General features: G+C 45.8%; 1 protein-coding gene across 6 annotated transcripts; it reads right to left on the reverse strand.

The window, feature by feature from the left end:
* Window positions 1-353: 353 nt before the first annotated feature.
* prrc2c (proline-rich coiled-coil 2C) lies at window positions 354-21090 on the reverse strand. Of its 6 annotated transcripts, none has more exons than XM_063891675.1 (34): window positions 20738-21090; window positions 16842-17011; window positions 16509-16683; window positions 16235-16344; window positions 15785-15910; window positions 15370-15671; window positions 15179-15258; window positions 14709-14842; window positions 14531-14618; window positions 14122-14290; window positions 13377-14019; window positions 13091-13263; window positions 12551-12842; window positions 12210-12420; window positions 9667-12129; window positions 8982-9145; window positions 8710-8864; window positions 7830-8268; window positions 7654-7739; window positions 7381-7572; window positions 7025-7282; window positions 6647-6739; window positions 6441-6542; window positions 6179-6350; window positions 5847-6065; window positions 5524-5645; window positions 5165-5439; window positions 4552-4783; window positions 4320-4430; window positions 3979-4173; window positions 3789-3889; window positions 3433-3559; window positions 3039-3323; window positions 354-2228 (listed from the first exon to the last, which is right to left on the reverse strand). In XM_063891675.1, the coding sequence occupies exons 2-34, from the start codon at window positions 16954-16956 to the stop codon at window positions 1977-1979; spliced, it is 8661 nt and encodes a 2886-aa protein (XP_063747745.1). In that variant the 5' UTR covers window positions 16957-17011; window positions 20738-21090; the 3' UTR covers window positions 354-1976. The 6 variants fall into 6 exon arrangements, with proteins under 6 accessions (XP_063747745.1, XP_063747743.1, XP_063747746.1 ...); XM_063891673.1 differs by having other exon boundaries at window positions 4320-4451; XM_063891676.1 differs by having other exon boundaries at window positions 5524-5636; window positions 13091-13293.
* Window positions 21091-21984: the final 894 nt, after the last annotated feature.

Consider the following 21984-nt stretch of genomic DNA (forward strand, 5'->3'; position numbering starts at 1 on the left):
CTGCCATGCATGTAGAGATTGAGAGCTAAGAAACATTTGGAGTGGTCACTCAAGTTTTTCCAGAGCTGTAGTTTAGCAGTTAAAACCTGCATGGACAACTTTTATTTTTTTTACAAATGACAAGTAACTTATTAAGAATTATTTAATAACTGTAATATTGATTAATCCATTTGTTACTGACAAAACGTTTTTAAAAAAGGCAGCCTCTTTAATGTGGTACCCAAGGCATTCATAGATTTCCTTATTTAAGCACTCTGAAAGGCTCATTTAAATTGGTAGTTGTAGTGACACCTAGTGGAAGTACACAGTGGAAGATGGCTTCAAGAACAAACCAGGCGTCAGTGAAAAACATCTCAACAGTATATTATTTTTATTAGTTTCTGTAACCAAACCAAGAGAATGTAAATAAGACCGTACATATTTTAATACAGCGATGAAACCCCTGTACAAAAAAAAAAACAAAGAGGAAAAAATATCATTACCCTCCCTCCCTCATTCATCCTCCAAAGAGGGACTCTTCCCCCAGCTAGGGTAGAGGCGAGGCAGACGCCCTCCCCACCTCAGGGTGCATACTACTGTACATTTCTGAAGGACCCTTGTCACCACAACCCCGAGATGAAAGCATTGTGGGTGGACAGCCAGCGGAGGTGAGGCAGAGACAGAAAACAGCACTGATTGCTCTCATCAGTAAAGACAACAAAACAATACGTGTCCTTCTGCCCAAACACTTCTGGACTTGAGGCTTTTTAATATTTTTTTCCCCCTCCTTTTCTGTCCTGTTAACGTCCCCCTCTTTGTGAAGGTTGACATACACACTCTTTAAGTTTTCTACTGTTTCAACTCCTCATCTTTTCTTTTTTTTCTTCTAAAAAGCCCTATCCTGCTATTCTCTAGCTAAGGGCACTGAAATCCGTCAATAGCAGCAGGCCTGCGTGTTTTACAGGGAAGTGTGTATAGGTGTGTGTTTGTGTGACAGCAAAGATAGGGAGGAAGCAGTGAAAGGGTGTGTGACAGTAGCTCCTAATCTGGAACAGCTGTATGTAGTGATCATACATTAGCCATGTAATCCTGTGAGTTCAAACAAAAACTCTGCTGCCACGGCAACAGCAATCCCCAAAAGGCTGTGACATCATCTCTCTCTTTAACCTTTGGCTAAATAAACAGGAGAGTCCAGCTACGAGCATTACCCGTTTATGCCACAAACACACACCTGACACACATCAGTAATTCTCAGGCAAGGAGATGAGAGCAGAAGGCAGGAGCGCAGGCTCACAGGCAGACTTATCAATAAATCAATCATTAATTTCCATCAACTGCTGTAATTTTCACATTTTAACTCTGGTAAAACAAAAAGACGAGAAATCCTCTTAGCGGTAACCGTGGATGAAACCGTTAGTGAGTGTGTGCGTGTGATAATGAGGGGCATTTACACGTGCACAGATCACTTGATTAGTTATGATGGGATATTGGGCAACAAAGTGTGCATCGCTAAAATCTCCTCAGATTGTTTCGACTACAAAAACAAAACGTTCTTCTTTCTTTAACAAAACAGGTTTCTCCTATAATATGTTTGATCGGGGAAACAAAAAAAATCAAGAGCTATAAAATAAAAATAAAATAAAAAAAATGGCAAACTCAGCAGCAAATTTCATTTCACTTTTCTCGTTACAACTCTCCCCTGATCTACCGTCTCAGTAGATCTCTATGGAACCACTTGTGCAGCCATTTTATCGTCATCTAAATACGATGGAAGAATCCAACTCAAATGCCGCCACCTACAGTGGGACAGGATAGGAGAAGAAAGAAGAGGATTATGTATTCACAGGACAGTGCCTCCTCTCAGTAACCACTACCATCAACTCTTCCTCCTCCCCACACTGTCCCCCGGGGCTGATATGAGGTGGTGACTGAGTGAATGGGGCTAGATTCTCTCTTCCATCCATTCATATTGTCATCTGAAGAGGTTCTGCAGCTCTTTACTTGCCATCCTCTGGTTTGATGGCCTGCGGTTTTATGGGGCCAGTCCGTATGGGCTTGGCCGTGGAGATGGGGGGTTTGTCAGATTCAGGGCGGTCGACTACTGCCTGGTGGTTCGGGGCAGGGGTGTCGAGCAGGGGTTTCCCCCCCTGATCAATCCGAGACACTTTGCTGAGTTGCGGGGGTTTGAGTTGCTGCTGCTCAGAGAAGAACTTATGAGTGGACTGGAGCACCTCAGCACGCTGCTTCGCCTGCAGAGTGAGAGCAAAAATAAAATCAGTTAACACCCCCAACACTGGAACACAGACTAGCCTGTTAAAATAGGACAGTTTGGATTGTTTTATTTTGTGCTGCATGAGGTACTTGGTTGGCATGTCATAGTTTGGAGAAGAAGGGATTACTGGCAGAGAAGCTAAGTAATGTACTGCTTTGGAGGGGCAGCAGCAATATTTTTGCCACCTAAAAAAGAATGAAATATACATGAGTTTAAGAGTCTGCTATATTTAGAATATTTTCGAGGCTTTACCTTGCCTTCAGACAGCTCTTTCTTCAAAGCAACTTCACTCATCAGCAAAAGCAGTCCTTGAACCTCACAGAACACAGGAGTTTCTGCTCCATCAGTCCTCAAGGGTTAGTTTTGTGCAACTCTGATATTTAAAAAGTTACGTTTGGTTTTACCAAAGTCACACAATAGGATTAATTCACCACTGATGAAGACTAGCAACCTTTGTGTTCTGCAAGTTGAAAATACTTATTTTGTCGACGGTGTCTGGTGGCTTGGTTGGTTATAACTGCTATAGTAATAAAGATCTGACAGAAAGGTAAATATAGCTTACACTGATATGAATGTTTGTAAGGGTGGTCTTTTTACTGTTGGCTCAAGTACTTTCTTTTCTGTCCGTACTCCTGTCTGTTTCTCCAAACTGGGGGCATACCAACCACCATCTACTGTGTAGAACTGACTATCGATAATTACCTTATAGAACCCCTAGCAAACAATCCCAACTATCCCTTTAATTAAACCAAAGCACAACATCAACAGATAAGTTAAGGAAGCAGACCTTTAGATCCTGTTCAGCCTTCATAGCCGCCTGTGTGCCTCTCGGAGCAAGAGAGGGAGGAGGTCCTCGGGGAGGGTGCTGGCCGTGCTGTGGGTGCTGTGGATGCTGCGGATGCTGTGGGTGCTGTGGATGCTGCGGGTGCTGGGGTCGGGGATGGGGCATGAGACCCCCACCCACATTGGTTGACATTGGAGGGCCCATGGGAGAGCGCTGGACACCTCCAGCAAACGAGTTCACGTGGGGAGGTCGAACCAGAGGAGAGACGAGGTTGGGCTGAGACAAAATCTGTAGTGTAGAGGAACCAACATGGACATTAATTGGTGCTTAACAGTTCCATGCCAGTAAACGTGATATAAACACTCTTAAAAGACAGGCTTCATGATGATTGCTCTACCTGTGGGTTGAACTGGCCAGGGAAGTGCTGTGCCATTCTCATGCCGGCAGAGCTCGCCTGAAACTGCTTCTGGTATAGCATGCTGTTGATCTTACTGGACTGGCTGCTGGGAGATGTGGAGCTGGCCCTGCAGGCAGAGGAGAAACAATGAGATCACACATGGCTGGTAAACACCAGATACACTGACGTTGGTCTGTGTAGCAAAGATCTGTATGATTAAAAGACATAATAAGGTAGCATATACAGCTAGCATGCACATTTCGAGTTTTGGTGGCAATTGTTAATCCACAAATTAACAAAAAAAAGTTTGGTCTTGGTGTAGTTTTATTTTTAGGTATGATAAGAATGGGTGGTACCTGTAATGGCTGGAGGTGGGTGTAGTGCTCCTGGCGCCAATAGGAGGTGTTCCAGGCTTCATATCCATCCCACTGCCAAAGAGTTTCAGATCCATGTCCATCTGGAAAGTGACAATGCAAAAACAATGTTACAACCACGTGTGTTCAAAAAAATAAAACAGTGTTCGAGAGTCACACACGTCTACAATACCTTGCTGGTGGGGGGCTGCATCATGCTGTGGCTGGGGCCCATGAGGCCTCGGTATGGCTGGGAGATGGGGGGCTGTCTGTTGATATTGGGAGGCTGTGCCTGGGGAGGAGTGGGAGGCAGCGCCAGGAGGGGCTGGCCTCCACCTGAGCCAAAGTTTGACAACGACAGCTGGGAGCTGGACAGAGGGACCGTCACCTGGAGAGAGATGAAGATGTTACATAACATCAAATCATTGATGGGGAAACCATGCTGCTTTTAACATCAATGTGTGGATGATAAACAACATAGGCTACAAGAGGTTTTAAATGGAATGTTTATCATTGTGTTTGCTTGTTGCTTACCTGTTGCATTGCAGAACTGGGCGACTGAGCGTTGCTATAGTAACTGCTCTGGCCATGCTGTTGGACTTGCCCCGAGTACATGTTTGAATGCTGACTCAACCCCTGTCGAGCCTGAACCAAAGACAGATAAGTCTGATTGGATACATACAAAATAAGTCAAATACAGAGGTCAGTAAGAGAAAACGTCAAACAATGTCATACGGTAAATCATTTTTGGGAATAGACTGGTTACCTGCAGCAGGTGTGTGTCGATGAGCTGGGAGCCACCCATGCCAGAGGGCTGGTTCAGCTGCGGCTCAAATAGGATGGGAATGTGCTGGGTGGATGAGGCCTGCTGATAGGCCATATTAGACTGAGGCTTGCCCAGCTCAGGCGCCTGCACGCCGGGATAGCTGTGCAGGGACGGACCTGACAGCATCATGGAGGGCTGCGACAGGCTGCTCTGCATGAACGCCTGCTGAGACCTGAGGACGGAGCGGGACATGGGATCAGAGGAGAGAACAATAGGAGATGCACCCATCGATACACTGATAAATTCATCAGTGGAAAAGATCTAAACACACAGCTACAATGGTTTCAGTGAATTAAGATAGACTCTGAGAAACAACATGTTGCCTGCCAATAAATAAACAGATTTCAATTAATCTTATATCTAATTTCATAGCATGTAATACTTAAAACAAATTAAAAGTGCTCCATCAAAAAAAGGCTTCAAATCCAGCATGTGATTGGAAGTCAAATGCCGCTTCCTATTGGCGCAGCGTTAGGTTCTATAGTTGGAAATATGGACACTGGGGCTTCTGTATATTTAACCTGTGTTTCAGCCGAGCAGTGTTGAGTGTTACCTGTAAGGCTGCAGTGAGGAGCTGAACAGGTCCTGCGGTTGGGAAACTGGAGGGCCGGCACTGAGTCCCAGCTGAGCCTGATGCGTGTGTTGGTGTTGGTGCTGATGTTGGTGTTGATGTTGGTTATGGTGTTGGTGTTGGTGTTGATGTTGGTGTTGGTTATGATGTTGATTATGGTGCTGGTTATGGTGCTGGTTATGGTGCTGGTGCTGGTGCTGCGGCTGACCCTGCAGAGGAGCGTAGATGGGGATTGGAATCTGCTGCACTGCTGTCGGCTAGAAGGTGGAGAAACAGTGGTTTTACTTCAATGTTAAAAAAAACATTCCTGCAGCTTGTTACTGAGAAAGAGAAAGTCTTACCTGCGAGAGGCCGGGCTGGAAACCTTGCTGCTGCGCCAGGGAGGGAGGTGCCAAGCGAGGGTGGGGGGTACTGAATAGGTGGCTAGTGTCCATGTAGAAGGCTGGAATCTGAGCTGCAGAACCTCAACACGCAAGGGTTTAATATTAGGGACTATGAACGTAGTGAATCACACTAAGCATGAAACTGAAGTATCAGGGCTATCAAAAGAACAAGCAAGCTGTGTTTAAAGTATACTTTTAAAGAATGTACCACACCTACTTAATAGCCATATTATATATAACAAAATAACAAGGGTCATAGTTCAGTGCCATGTTTCTCTCACCTGCTGCAGACTGAGAGACGTACACCTGGGGGGTCTGCTGCTGCTGGGGCAGGAGTGTAGGCACACAGCCCAGCTGAGAGAAGCTGCTGCTGCTACTGCTGCTGCTGGAGGACAGACTGCCACTCTGCAGCTGCTGGGGCTTCACCTTACAGATGTTAGGGGGGTCAGAAGCTGTGGTGGTCTTGGTGCTGAGGGATGACGTTGTATAGGTACCAGAACCTTCAGGGTGGAGATAAACATACGTGTCAAAATGTTTTACATCTTTGGTTTCAAGGTTTCTTTGACAACACTATTGGAGATATAAAGCAGATGTTTAGTGGGAGTCATGCTACCTGTCAGTGAGGTGCTGGGGGTGACAGAAGCCACAGGGATCTGGGGCATGGAGGCTGAAGAGAAGGTAGAGTAAGAGGATGCACAGGAAGTGATGGGGGAGGAAGAGGACGTAGCTGGGGAGTTCTTCTCCAGACTCGGGGAATTCTCCCATGCCTTACGAGCCGATTCCATCTGAGGAGGAGACAAGTGTTTAGGACATATTTCACTGCAACCTTTCTCAGAAGAACAGCACACTCCAGACGTGCTACATTCACTGTGTACCTTTAGTGTTAGGTCCACAGTAGCAGGAGAGACATTGCTGAGGCTGGAGTTCTGCTGCAGGGTCTCTCTCCGAGGAAGGGGCAGTGAGTGGGGTAGTGCCACCTGGAAATCATTTTTAAAATCTTTAAATAATTCCAGGTGTTTGAGATTATAATGCTTGTTTCAGAACTATCTGGCACACACCTACACAATAACCATGTACTCACATTTGCCACCAAACTCTCTTCCATTTTGTTCACTCCTGTAGGAACACTGTCAGCCAGTGAGGAGGAGGGGGTGGTGTAGTCGGTGACAGACTCCTGAGAGGGAAAGACAAAAGTCAGTATTCACACAGGCATGTACAACTGCAGCAATACTACTCTGAAATGATATAAAGTCACAATAAACTCTAAAAATGGTAATGCCAAAGGAGGAATTATTTAATATAAATATATAGACATATTCACTTTTATTTTGAGGATTCAATTTGACACATGACATTCATCTAAATCACACCCATTAAGTACAATGATTGTTTAAAATCCACAATCATAAAACTTCAATAGCAAATAAAGCCTGGCTGTGTGATCATGAGACTGATGTACCTTGGAGTTACTGTTGTACTCTGCTGAGGGGACTGTGATCATGCCCTCGATGTCTCCTCCCAGCTCTGGTACTGTGCTGTCACTGCAGGGAGGACTGGAGTCTGTGGCTCTACTGACGCCTCCTCCAGGGACTCCTGCCTCCATCCCCTCGCCGTCTCCTCCACGTGCGTCTTTGGCCTTGCGGTTCTTTAATGAGCGCTCTTTACCAATGGGACCTGGCTTGTACTCCTTGGTTTCCACCGGTTCCATTTCAGGAAGCTGAGGAGTCGGATTTACATGATTACAATGCTGTTTTTATGTCAGGCAATACTTCCAAACCAAAAACCTAAAGCAACAATGTATGACTACTAAAATACCTTCTGTGTTTTGATTGGGCCAGCTCGAGGTTGTTTCTGTCTCTGTTCTTTGGGAGCGGGTAGTTTGTTGTCAGAGACATTTTCCAGCAATGTTGGAACTCCATCACTGTCGGTGCTGCCTGCAGATGACGGCGCTCCAAACTGAATACTGTCTATTGCCATTTCCACTCCCTCTGATCCAGGCTTCATACCCTGAAACAACACAGTATTGTTCACGTTTCATCATTTAGTCAAAGGATTATACACTCCAAAGATGGGACGTATTCCACATACCTCAGAGGAAACCGTGCCAGTAAAGGAGGTAAGGGGTTTGTTCCAGGCACTCACAGACGGTGGCTGGGGAGGGCTGATTGGACCAACTGGAATACACACATTGCATATTTTAGACAGGTTGACAGATTGATAAACCTCCATTCAGGACAAGACATTTCAACAACTGATCCACTCACGCTTCTTGACATCAGGAAGGACCGCGGTGCCCGCTGCCTTGCTCTCCCACAGCTCAGTACCCAGAGTGCTGTGTGTCGGTGCAGGTGCGGGGGGGAGGCTCTTTGAGGTGAAGTCCACAGTGGCAGGGGGGATGGAGGGCAGTGGAGCCACTGCTCCTTCCAGAGTCTGCGGGGATGCAGTGGGCTGGGAGGGGGTGAGGTGAGGATGCTGGGGAGCAGAAATGGGGGGTTGCTGTTGGGCCTGTGGTGCGGGGGCTACAGGAGGCTGAGACTGTGTGGCCTGCTGCTGCTGCTGCTGCTGCTGCTGCTGCTGTTGTTGTTGTTGATGTTGTTGCTGCTGCTGTTGATGTTGCGAGGATGACTGCTTTTTGGCAAATCTTGGTGGCAGCTTTCCTCCGCCTCCTCTGCCCTTCTCACCAGAGCCCTTTTTACTCCAGTTCTGTAGGAGCACAGTAGGGGTTAGGGGTTAGAGATGACATATATATCAGAACATCATCCACATTTCCAATAAAGAGGCTTTAAAGTAAGATATCAAAACACTTTTCCTCTAATATATGATACGCACGAATGGTACATTGAAAATAACTTTGCGATGTTTAACATGAGTCTAAGTTGTTTCCTTATTTTCCCTAGTGAGTTTGTACATTTTAAACGAAGTATTTTTATATCTGGAGCTGCCTGTGGGCCATCATGTAACAAAAAAGGCGTAATAATGTTTAATCCACTACAGGAAAGTCTTTATTTCTCAAAAATGTTCAAAACAATGTCAAAATGTAGTGCATTCACGATGGGAGTATTAAGAGGTTATAGTGATTCAAAAGACGACCAGCCTATTATCATCCAAGCATTGTTTTCAGTTTAGGTATATCCCTTCTCTTACCTGAGGAGTCTGTTCTTCCTTTTTCCGTTTCTCTTCGTCTTGCAGCCGTTTCTGTTGCTTGCGAGAGACCACCTCTGTGAAGCCGTCATCGTTGGTGTTCGATTGTGGGTCCTCCGTGGTGGTGACCTCAGGATGGTCATCGATGATCACAACACCTACAGTGACGGGACAAAAGATAATCCAGACATTTACATGCAGTTTTCAGGTCAAGAGGAGCAGGAGCCAGGTTTAGGTTCCAGGCTGAGTGTCAGGATTAGAATGCGCTTACTTACTGGCATAATTGTTAAGATCAAACTGAGAAAGAGCGTTCTCTTTGGGCTTCTTGGCGGCCTGTTTGGCATCATCTTTACGACGGCCAGACGGGTCTTTAGAAGGCCTCTGTGATGCTCCTCCGGGTGCTTGTGATGTCCCATCTGGGTTCTGCTGGGCTGCAGGGCTGTATAAGAGACGCATGTTAGAGACCAAAGCAAAGAGACTATGTGATAAATATTTCAATGTTGAAAATAAGAACAGGGTGGTTGTGACAGAGGCCTGAGACAGCGAGTAAACATGCAACACATTTTGTAAATGACATGAGATTTGCACAAAAACGATGCAACTATCATTTATCCTATTGTTGTGCTAAGTTTAAGATGACAAAGAATATAGAAGCAAAAGTTGAGCCTAAAGGACGTATCCTCGGAGCGCTGGGTAAATGCTGACAGGGACTCTGTAGGGTCTTGGAGGAAGCTACTTTTATAAAAAAGGGCTAATGCTCTGAGATCCCAGCTCCCAGATTCTACACACGCGATATGCAGTGAAACAAAACACCACAAGAGGTTTATTCTATGTAAATAAACCAGCAGTATTACTCTACTGTATCATTGTCATTGAGTCCACTTCATTGTGGTAAGTGTTAATGTAAGCACACAAAGTAAATGCCTAACCAAACACAAAAGCATGATTGTTCAAACTCACCCTTTGCGGCCGGCTTTTGCCCCTCCCCTTCTCTCCCCCTTGCCTCCTGCATAGCTCCGCACTGGTTTGGCTCCACTGTTGCCTCTACGATTCTGTCTCTCTGTAGGCCTTTGATTTGAGAAACTCCTCTTGGCTGCGGGAGCCCCTTCACGTTTTGGAGTCACCCGTCCATCAGGGGGGCTTCTGTTGGGGGTCATGGAGCCCTGAGGGGGTGCAGGTGCCGGGGCAGAGGCAGTGGCTGCTTCATGAGCAGCCTCAAGAGCTCCTTTCCTTTCTTCTCGCTCCCTCCTCTCGTTGAAGTCACTGCTCTCAGAGGCGGTTTCCCATTCCTCATTGGCTTGATCTGAAGAGTTCTGGTTGGACAGGTCAGGGGATTTGGTACCGACTGCAGTGATGGTGGGACTGCTGGTGTCAGGCAAGGGTGCTTCCATAGAGGAGGACAAGTCAGGTGCAGGCATAGTGGCGGCCAAATCTGCAGGCACAGTTACAGGGGTCCCTGGGGCCCTGGACAGGGTTGGGGAGTGGGATACTTGGGCAGGAAAAGAGCTGGGGACAGCAGCAGCAGGCACTGGAAGTAGAGGGACAGAGGGACCTGGGGCCGTTTCTCCATTAGCTAACACTGCAGCCTCCCGTTCCTTCAAGCGCCTAAAGCGGGGGGGTTTATCTTGCCTGGGGGGCCGTGCTGGTCTGGAACGCCGTGGTCTTTCTCTACTACTCTGAGGAGCCCCTTCCACAAATTTCTTGCCATCAGACCTAGGGGGCCGTCGGTCCGCAGCAGGATTGTCATATCTTTGTGTGGACTCTGTGTCCTCCGGCCTGAATGTCTCCATGGGTTTAGAGGGCCACTGAGAGGAGGACTCTCTAGCACCTGGCCGTCTAAGAGGGCCCGGGCGAGGACCCCCACGTTCCCTTGTTCCACCGCGTCTACTGTAAAGTCCTCCTCTTCCTCGTCGTGAAGGCTCTCCCTTAGGAAGGAATCCTGGCTTGGGTCTGCTCTCATCGTCCCCTCTGGGACCAACCCTGTCCCCCATGTGAGGAGGTCCAAAACCTGGCTTGTGGGGCCCAGACCGGGCCTCCCCAGGGAGCTCTCGCCTCAATGGACGGCTAGGTTTGGTACTAGGCTCACGATCAGAGGGTCCGGTATCACTGGCAGACTCTCTACCACCTTCACTCTCAGAATCTGTGTCTGAACCACGGCGCCGTCTACGTTTTGGTATCACCTCAAAGTCCGAGCTCTCGCTGCGTGTTTCGCTTTCTTCCCTGTTGCGTAACGCAGCAGCGCCTCCAACACAAGGTAAATCTGAGCGTGATCGGGGCTCTCTGTAATTGTACTCTGCCCGGCTTCGACCACGACCCCCCCTGTTTCGGCCACTGTACGTCCCCCGGTAGCTCCTTCCTCTGGAGTAATACTCCCCTCGACCACGTGCTTTGAAACTTGAGTCAGCAGGCCACTCTCTGTCCCTGTCTCTGTCTCGATCTCTGTCTATATCCTTCTCCCTCTCACGTTCCCGCTCTCTCTCCTCTCGCCGGTATGAACGTGGAGGAAGACTGGACTCTTTCCTGGAGGGCAGTTTGGGTTCTGGCTGTTGGTCATTGCTGGGCGGTTTGTCTGCTTTCTCCTCCTGAGAGGAAGAGGTGGGAACCCCCGATGAAGGCTGAGAGTCTCTGACTCTTTGATGGCCAGTCTGCATTTCCTCAGCCTCGGCAGCGTCTCTCTTCCCCTCCGCCTGAGATCTGGAGCCCTCAGACACAGCTGCAGCTGCAGACGGAGCTTTGGATGGCTGATCCTTTTTGGACCGGTCTCCTCTCTCACCTCTCTCCCCTCTCTCGTGGCGCTTCTCTCTCTCTTCTCTTTGCTCTCGCTCTTCTTTCATGTCCCTAAGGACAGGCTTCTTTATTGGGCCAGACCTGCGGAGAGGTCTCTCTCCACCTTGTCCTTCTCTGCGTCCGGCCCCTGATCTCCCGCCCCAGCGCAGCTCAGCTTTCTGCTTGTTCGAAGCTGGCAAAGGCAGTTTCTCTTGTTTGTGTAATCCATCAGCAGGAGGTGTGGACCTGTTGCTAGTCAACGCAGCCTGGGGGTAGAGTTCATTCTGAGGCTTATCATCAGCCCGTTCTGCTGAGTCCTGAATGTCTAGAGAATTTGTTCCCAGGGACAGCCCATCAAACCTGGGCTCATCCAGCTTGAGGGAGTGGCTGGAGCCGTTGGAGACGCTCCTCTGCAACATCGCCTGGCCGAGAGCTTCTACCTCTTCCCCACTGGGGAGGCCTGCTTCCTCCGAATCAAAGGCTGAGCCCACAGGAACCCTGTCTAGAGGTCCCGATACATCCTCTGGTCCCTGGGTAAATGCTGACAGGGACTCTGTAGGGTCCTGGAAGAAGTTACTTTTGTGAGAGTCCAATACAGTGTGGTCCTGGGGAAACATAGCTGTTAGACCCCTGTCCAGATCCAAACCAGAGTCCATCCTGTCAAATATAAAATTGTTATTAAGTTACGTGCATTAAACAAAAGTGTTTACTTATATTTTCAACAATCAATTAGTTACCTCGTCTCCTTGTTATCATCTCGTCCTTTTGGAGGAGTTACAGAGGGTAAAGGCTCTGATTGCGGGTACGGTTCCGATCCCCATACCATCCGTGAGTCTGACGGCAGGCCATGGTCACGAATTGGTCGGGTCAAATGGTCAAAGGAGTCAGAGCTGGAGCTGGAGTTGTCCCCGGGTTCTCTGCGAACGATCTGCTTAGGAGGCATCCTCCCTAGAGAAGACAAAAACGGAGAGACTTTAAAACAGGTTTTCTAGCACTGTCAGCCATTAGTACATTTGTCACCAAGACACTATCATTATATGATAATCATTCTCTATTGCTTCTCCAAATAATTCCCTACCTGGGTGAATGTTAGTTGGCATGTCCATGGGAGGACGCCCTGACATTGCAATGCGAGGGTCCATGTAGGACTGCATCATGAGCCAGCGGGGGTCAAAGCCCATGGAGGCCAGGTGTTGGTGGTGGGGGCCGATGGGTTGATACATCGAGCGGTGTTGCTGCTGTTGCTGCTGTTGTTGTTGTTGTTGTTGTTGTTGGGGAGCTGGGACACCACCTCCCCCACCACCTGATGGGGACACAGAGCCTCCACTCTGGTGTTGCTGTTGATGCCATTGTTGCTGCTTCATCTGCTCCTACAAGAACAGGGGTTGATAACAGGGACAAAACAATTTAATAATCTGTTTCAATTGTAATCATTCCATTTGGCTTAATGTCATATTTGTTCGTTCCGACAACCAAAAAATGTGTTTTAACTAGAGGGATGCATTTGAGGATATGACAATTGTTTTTCAATCATTCTTTGGCAACTAGCCCACACACATTTTCATTTAACAAGCAAAATCCCAGTTACTATTTACTGACCAGATGTGGACATCCTTACCTGCTGTCTGAGGAAACGAGGAGGCAAAGACTTTTGAAACTGTTTGGAATAGCCGGAGGTCAGAGAGGGACGCAGAGCAGCTGCTGCCTCTCCTTCGAGTTGTGGTGGTACCATAGAGACTTCCTCATTACTGGGGAGGTCCATGTGAGGTGGAGACAGGTGGGGCTCATCCACTGCAGGCAACAAACCAATCGCATTAGGATCTGTAAGTGAAAGAATGGTATTCAGTCGCAACTAAACAAACCGTTACATGCAACCTTGAAAAAAAAGGCTCTAGTTAACTCACCTCTGTTGTCCTCCAAGTTGAAATAGTCTCGAATAGGCACTGCTCTGTCCACCTGGTTCTCATCCATCAGAGTGCCAACCTCAACCGAGGAGCTCTCTCCCTCGCTCTGAGGCTCAGGAGCCACGGCCAGAGGTCTCTGAATCGGGGGACTGGGCTGAAGGGGCAGGTGAACCTCCTCCTCTACAACTGGTTCCACTCGCTCGTGTTCTCGCTCCATCATCTCCCCATCCTGATCCACCTTTTCAGGTGGAGGCGCTTGCATGATTGGAGCGGGTGGTTGTGAAACTGGAATCGAGGGTACAGGACTGGATACTGGAGCAGGAGCAGATAAGGACTCTTCTTCCTCTGCATCTACTGCTTCTTCATCGGTGGTCTGAGAAAGGGCTGGTTTGCCCTCGGTTGCCTGGCGGTGTTTTTCATTGAGACGTTTCAGTTTTTCAGCACAAGCAGCGAGCCGTTGCTCTTCCATCCGCCGTTCTTCTTCTTCTCTTCGCTTCCTAGCTCGTTCTACAGCTTCAGAAACTTCTTGAGGCTTCTTGCGCTTTTGACGCCAGGCCTCAGGATCCTCATCAGCACCAGGTGCAGCTGCAGCCGTTGGTTTGGTTGCACGTGGAGCTCCGCTTACAATAGAACGACTGCCACCCTGGAGAGACAGAATTACAGAATTTTCAACTTGTTGTTCAGATAAACATGGCACATCTGAAGTGACGCGTGTGGAAGGATAAGCTTTTGGATTGAGCTTTACCTGGTAGTCCTGCGGTGCAGCTGACTTGTACTGCCCCATACTGCCAGGGGATGGCGCTCTGGGATCACCATCAGCCCATGGGATTTTGCGCTCTTCGGTACCCTCCTTCCAGCTCTCTTGACCATCTGGTGGCCGAGATCTCATACGTTCCACTTTACCCATCCATTCCCTGAAATAAATGACAATATGTTATAAAGTGAACAAACGAAACATTACTTCAGCTGACAATCTCCTTAAACATGCACATCACAAATGCTTTCATAGGGCACAATTTGGAAATTAAACATATTGACTTGATTGATTAAATATACAACCACTGATTTATTTTCTGCAATACTAAAAGCACAGGTCCTAAATAGTCTATGTTAGGCAATGCAAGTGTTCAAAAGTTAGAATTAAAACTACTAACCAGTCTTCTCTTTTTTCTTTATTAGCTTGGTTCTCCTCATCATCGCTGAAGTTTAGTTTCTCGGTGTAGTCCACCTCCATCTGGGCTCCTGTAAGGCAGAAAGCGCAAATTGAAAAATGTTAAATGATCTTGTTCGACTGATTAATTTACGCACAGGTGAATAGGTGTAGCTACTAACCTGCCCAGCCCTCGTCAGTATCCGTGTCCAAGTTGTCCAGCTCTTTAAGTTCAGTTGCGCTGATGATGGAGGGTCTGTCTGGGTCCTGGAGCCAGGCCTTAGGGGGAGCCTGCTGGGGTCGTGAACGGGGACCCCTTACCATCCAGCAGGGGGGAAAAAAGCAGAGCAAAGTTCATTAGGCACCTGGTCTAGTACCTTAATATGTTCCTCTATTCACAGCTCAATATCAGGAATGTATCCAGTGCATCTGTGTGATTGCATCACATCAAACTTTATTAAGGAACTTGGGTCATTTCTACTCCTAAATATAATATGGTATATTTATAAGTTAATAAACTTGATTTTTTGAGAAATATTGTTTTGTAATTTATCAATTTCAGAGGATAGTGTGCATTTGCAATGATACTTAATTAAATAAAAATAAAAATGTATCTTTTATTTTGGGCTTAGCCATGAATATGTGAACTCACTTTGCTCCATCTTGTGGTACAGGGTATCTGACGTTTCCTTGACCTGGGGCAAAAGTCATTTGAGGATATGCATGGAACATCTGAAAGACAAAAGGAAGCAATCATGAGGCTAAAGTGATAAACACTACAGCTAGATACTTTAAATGGGATGAGCTAGAGTGGTTTATTCAAAATATTAAGCTGAGACTTACATAAGGTGGCATCATGCTCCTAAAAGCAGGGTCAAAGTGTGTTGGTACCCCAGCAGGAGGCTGTTGCCCCCCATTGAGTTTAGGCTGAGGGGCGGGGGCAGAGGGGGGCACCTTCTCCCTGCCATCCCTTTTCTCCCTCTGAGCATCAGTAGTTACTGTTCGCCCAGTCTCTTCAGCTTCCCCTGGAGGCGTAGAGGTATCAGGGCATGTTACACCCTCCTCCAGAGGCCTGTTGTCCATCTCAGAGGGGCTGGGTGCAGTGATCAAATTCCTGCCTCCGCCCTCACGCCAACTGCCAACATCTAACGAGACAAAGGAGGAGAGATCTTTATTGAGCGCCTGCGCTTCATGAAGAAAACGGAAAAGACAAATCTATCAGTGGACAGTGAATGTTCTTTATGGGCATGAGCCATACTTTGAGGTCTGAGGCTAGGTCCCGGTCCATAAGGCTCCTCTTCTGGACCATCCTCCTTCTCCCCCTCGCCAGCTGCCTGCAAACTAGGAAACTCCTGATGAAAATGGCTACTCACACGAGGAGCTCCTGTAGAATAAAAGCACATCGTTATAAATACACAGAAATCCCATTATTAAAAATACAGAGAAGAATTTGGTTTGACCTTTGGTTGGTGTACAGTCCCCTAGTCAACCCGAGACCACATTTAGTAAAATAATTATAAAATGGTTCATGCCTGCTGTAATGTGTGGGTTGCCTGATATCGTAAAGAATTGAATTAGACATCATTTAAACAAAAGTAAAATAACTAGAATGTTGGGTAATGCTGAGAATACATGCTGACCTAACGGGAACAGAGCTTATATCTGTTTTAGGAGTTTGTGTAGCGAGTATGGAGAAAGTGAACAGCACCTTCTATTGGTGTCTGCTTGCTGCTGGCCCAGGAGCGGCTGCCCACAATAGAAGGCTCTGGAGGCGGGACAACCGGTGGTTTGATCTGGGGTGGGGGCGTCTCCTGTTGCCTATTGCACATGAAAAGGAAAGTTTCCAAAAACAGTCATTATTTGAAACATGGATGACACAGTCCACCAACCCTTCCAGATATTATGTAACCCTTAACACACACACACACACACACATACCCCCTATCATTTTGTCAGAAGCTACAGCAAAATGTTGAATTTACCTCTCCTCCCCTCCTTCTGGTCGAGATGCCCAGCCACTTCCGTCTTTAGGGACAATGTTGACGTTGGGGTCGTTTCCCTTGTTCTCTGCCTTCAGACTGGGCAGGTTGGCCGGAGGGGGCATGCGTCGGCTAGCAGCAACTTTGCCCAGACTTTGGAGCCCATGTCTAGCAGCAACTAGAATGAAAAACAGTTTTACATGTAGTTATGCAGGAACATTTGGTATTTTGAAGAAAGCCAGGGGAAGTAATTGATCATCCTAAGGGTAATACTATACAACATTGATTATTTGAAATAGTGTTCAAGAATAACAGGGAAACATAGCGAGGGCTTACCTGCAGTTTTCTGGGTTTCCAAAGATTTGCCCTTGTAGGTGTTAAAGAGGCTAAGGGTTGCATATTTTGTTTTGCCATCCTTTGCCTTGGTGCTTTGCCCTGACTTCTCTGACATTTCGATGTAAACTCATTGAGTCTGGTCCTTTGGCCTCGCCCCCAGAACCAGCCTCCTTTAGAGCAAGGGTGAGAGAAAAAGATAACATGAAAGGTGAGGAGGTTATCGACACTAGACCATAACACATATCTGACGTCCTTAGATATTCCCCAACACCTGAGTCTGACATTTACAAAGAAGGGAATCTGCCCTGAACCTGACACTAAACATGCAGGCCATTTCTGTTCTGATCTGATCACCAAGAGCAATTTGGAGGGGAGAATCAGGCAACAAAAAGCATAAAGTGGATAAGTGAGGAGTACCACAGACATAGATAAAGCATGTTTGGGGCCGCAGTGTCTTTCCTAAGTCACAAAGCGGTCATTTATTATTAACGAATCAGTGGTGGAAATATGTGTGTGTGTGTGTGTGTGTGTGTGTTGAGCTCAGGCTTGATCTGCAACTTGGCCTTGGAACACTGTGAAGTAACATCCACTTGAAGGACATTTCTTTTGAAAACAAGCTGGTTCTTATTTATTTTTTAACTATCAAATGGAATGATAGGCCAAACTAACAAGAAAACCCAGCTTTTTTTCTTGCCATGCAATTCCCTGATTTAAAAATAATAAAATTCATCATTGTTGTGCATCTTCACAAATGTACTTGATATTTAAAAAAAAGGACCCCAGCATTGTATGGGCATCAGTATCTCCTTTTACTGGTGTACACAGGGCCGTAGCTTATGTGCTTCCTTAAATGAGCCACAAAGTATTTGGACAGTGCAGGCAGCACTACTCAAATATTTTCTGACATTTTTCCATTTCTGGAAGAAGTTGTTGAATGCTGTAAGCCGGGGAATTGTGACACTCTGATGAATTAACACAATTGAGGCTTTAAAGTATCTGCAGAGACGCTTTCAGGCTGAATGAAATTGTTTTTTACAGAAACAAGACTCTACAGCTGGGCACAGATTACAAAACACACTCCAAAGTGGAACAATAAGAAGACAAAATAAAAATGGTGTAAATGAAGCTGGGGATGAAAACTAAGTGGTGTGGCTTTTTAAATGTAGCATTGCAGACTGATCAAATATCAGCAGACACATTTTTGAGACTCTGACACATGAAATGGTTGCATTAATCATCATTGTAAATCAATGTACAACTTTGTTGTGTGCAGCAGTGTTGCTTGACAGGAGGCAAAATGATTTAAACGCTAACAGAACCAAATCATTTTAAAGTAGCCTACTCTAAACTGCATCATTGCTGGGCGTCTAGCAAAGCAGTAGTGGTCTGCTAATGAGTGTGTTTGTCTGAGACACCAACACATCACAAGAAAAACAAAGGTTATATTATACACGGCGGACTTAAATCAAGAGGTTATTAAAAGTATCCAGTCGAGGTGTCAGCTGAATTCTTTATTAAAAAAGTTAATAAAAAATTATAATAAAAAAAAAATAAAATAAAAAAGAGAAGGAATACCCCCCCCCCCTCAAAGAGAAGGAATACCCCCCCCCCCCTCAAAGAGAAGGAATACCCCCCCCCCCTCTCACAATTCTTTGTGTGAAAGGTCAGTTTAAGAAGTACAGACCAGAGTTTGAGCAAACCAGCCCAAATGACAGCAGTCCTTATACCTCTATGCAATGACACACCAGTTATGTTAGCTGGTTGCCAGTGCCCTGAAGAATACTGCCAAAAACCCACCTAGGGATGAGCCCTCCTCTCAGAATGGATCAAGTCAGTGTACACGCCCGACTCCCTCTCGTAAACTACCAACATATGGTAACTGTGGGCAAAAGGGAAGGAATCTTTGTTTCCCTATTTTAAGTATTTCCAGATAGTTGTTTGGAGACATAGCGATAAAGGACTTGAAAATCTGTCAAGAAGTATGCAATAGGATCCCTGCTCCCCAGCCTCCATCAGCTCAACCCAACCTCCAGCATGAACCTGCACCCCTACAACAACTTCTGCACCACAGTGCATCCATCATTGTAAGCCATTTTCCTCCCCTTTACAACTATATTTGGGGGGGGGGGGGGGGGGCGCACTTTCTGCGACAGTGAGCATGTGTTAAGAATGCTCCTTATAGTTTTTCTCTGAAGTCAAACCAACACAGCTGGAACATTCCATCCATCAAACCATGTCTCCAGGAAAGTTACACACACAAAAAAAACAGGATAAACTTACAATTTAACAAATTATGATGTATGCTTTAACACAAAAGGTGCCCCAATATCAAATTATGAATCTAATACAATGGAGGATCAACTTCTAGCTCAACCTGTAGGTCAGCTCCGATGGCTTCCCTGTAAAGTGCACACCACTCTTGTTTACGGTGTGTCAATGGACTGACCTATCCAACATTGAAGTAATATAGATGGCCTAAATGATGGGGGTGCTGAAAGAACAGGCTTGCATTTCCTTATCCCCATTGGTTTGTGTTGTGCTGCAATATGGTGGCAAGTTTAAGTATATACATTTAAAATAATAGTCAGGGATACAACACTTAGGTTTAGTATGTTGACTGTAAGTTTATACATTAAGATATTGTATTACATGCCCTGGCATGTTAACAGAAATATATTGTTGTATCCATTAATTTAGTCACGCACTTTCAGCATCTAATAGCTAATCTTACATGATGTGGGTTAATGTAAGGGGGTACTTTTAACGAAAAACATAAAAAAAGTTGAACATGGGAAACCACTATTTATGGAAACCACATAAATACCAGAGAATGGTCTCTCTTGGGAGTTGTTGGTCATTTAATTCACAAAGAGGTTATCATTTATTCGTATGTGCTTTTGGGTAAATGAGCATTTGAAATGCAAGTTTGAAATATACACAAAACACTTTAGGTGACTAACAGCTGTGTTAACATGCACAGTTTGATATCCATCCATCATTGTGAACATAATCACAATACAGATATCACTTGCATTTTTTTCCTTTAACACAATGGCTTGAGCCTTCCATCTGGCCATGTTACTGACCGGCTAATCAATAAGTACTAAACCAATCAATATATGCGAAGGGCCTGCCTAAAACTATTCAGATGCTGATCCACGTTTAATCATGGATGTATAAGTATAACACCCGAACAGGTTGCCTATTAGTTATCCCCCAGGTGGTTACCACTGCAAATAGAGTTCATGAATAATTTAGCCTAGAGTCTTTCACACCCCAACCCTGCAAAGCCCCGTAATGTACAGACCCTTACACAAAAAAGGTTCTTTAAAGACCACATCTGTTTGATCTTCAAGATACCAAGAGTGTGAAGATATGTTGCTAACCTGAAGACAAGACTAAAATCAGAAATAAATCATGATGCATTATCTGCACAAGTCCATATTTCAGTGAAAATACCGAGATTACAGACACATTCATAATATTGCTTCTGTAAATCACAGATGAAGCTGCAGGCCATTCTTCCCCATGAATCAAACCACACTGGTGGGCTGGGTGGCTCATACCGGCAGGGGAGAAACGTTAACGTTCGAGGCCCTCATCGCCCGGAACTCAACCAGACCGGGCTTAAATAACACTTCAATTGGGCCAAAGTCAAACACACAAATGTGAACAGTATATTCTGTCAAACGACATACATCTTGATGTACAATATGAAACATAGGATATGTTAACAGAGCAGGCCGACAGCTCGCATCGCTTAGCATAGTTTCGTTTCTCTCTAGTCGCCATCACATCAGTCCTCCACAGCATGCTAACCAGCTAGCCTAGTGTGAACACCTCATCTACCAGGCAAAAACCTTCAAACGCTCCCCGTGCATGACATGCTGACCCACCTGCCACCGCCGGTGCTTCCTTTGTCTGTACGGCTGTTGTGCGGCTTGAAGTCTGATCCAATTTCGGCGTGGTTTGTGGTGGACGAATATGTGTCTGGCCGGCGGATTACAAAAGCGGGCTAGCCTGCTAACCCTGCTCTGCTAACGATGGTTAGCTAGTGTCTACAAACCGCTGTCCACATGCACGACTGTGTGTGTCTTTTTCTTCAACCGTCAGCCTGTTCTAGTTTGTTCAGTCGTTGCTGTGGGAACCGGGGCGCGGTCGTCCGGTGTTTCCTCGCTATGCCTTCCCGTTATCTCGTGTCACACGGTTTTTCTAGTTGTGTGAGGCCCCGCTGCTCGCGCCGCGGCCTGTCGCACAATCAAAGATGGCAGACAGTGGTTGCCAGATTTAGCGTCTCAAATCCTCTTTTTAAAATCCCTAACCCCCTGTTCAGCCAGGTGCTCAATAGTACATCCGTCATCAAAATGCAGCTTTTCTTAAACTTTAATTTACATCACATTAATAGCATTTTAATAACATGGAGATCTAGCTACTTTATGACAGGAGATACAAATAGCTGGGAAATATAATGCGTCTTTTCATTGTATTTACTAAATTTTTATTTTATTTTAGAATATTAATTATTATTATTAATAATAATAATAATAATAATAATAATAATAATGTATTTATTATTCCCATTTTGTTTACTACCTATTTTCATTTAGTTACTTTATTTGCCATACTGTCACTTAAGTGTTCACAATTTTTTATGTTTCTTTTTCACCTTTATATTTGAACTAATCCTTAATCATTATATTCTCATTTTGCTTTTACCTGCTTTGGAGATCCAAGAAATCTAAATCCGACTTCTGTAATTGTTGTGTATATGATCATAAAGAAAGAGTCAAAAACAAACAGATTACAAGTATACTGTGTATGAATATTCTGTTAAATTTACGTTGTTTATATCATTGGTAATGTCAGACCTGGCAACCTAAATCTTAAAGAGTCAGGCGTCGGTGATTCTCCTTCCGGGGTCTACCGGTGGTTAACGAGCGGCGGTTTCTTTGAACACTGATAACATCCATCCATCCATCCATCCATCCATCCATCCATCCATCCATCCATCCATCCATCCATCCATCCATCCATCCATCCATCCATCCATCCATCCATCCATCCATCCATCCATCCATCCATCCATCCATCCATCCATCCATCCATCCATCCATCCATCCATCCATCCATCCATCCATCCATC

The sequence above is a fragment of the Eleginops maclovinus genome, chromosome 9 (genome assembly GCF_036324505.1).
Source record: "Eleginops maclovinus isolate JMC-PN-2008 ecotype Puerto Natales chromosome 9, JC_Emac_rtc_rv5, whole genome shotgun sequence".
In the NCBI taxonomy this organism is placed as follows: Eukaryota; Metazoa; Chordata; class Actinopteri; order Perciformes; family Eleginopidae; genus Eleginops; species Eleginops maclovinus.

What these genes read in the sequence shown, in the direction of transcription:
- prrc2c (XM_063891670.1), bottom strand. Translation starts at nt 16,956, where the DNA reads ATGTCAGAGAAGTCAGGGCAAAGCACCAAGGCAAAGGATGGCAAAACA. An exon ending in CAACTTGGAGGACAACAGAG is followed by an intron (nt 13,294 to 13,376) that starts GTGAGTTAACTA and finishes TTTCACTTACAG; the next exon opens with ATCCTAATGCGATTGGTTTG. An exon ending in CTGTGGACCTAACACTAAAG is followed by an intron (nt 6,351 to 6,440) that starts GTACACAGTGAA and finishes TCTCCTCCTCAG; the next exon opens with ATGGAATCGGCTCGTAAGGC.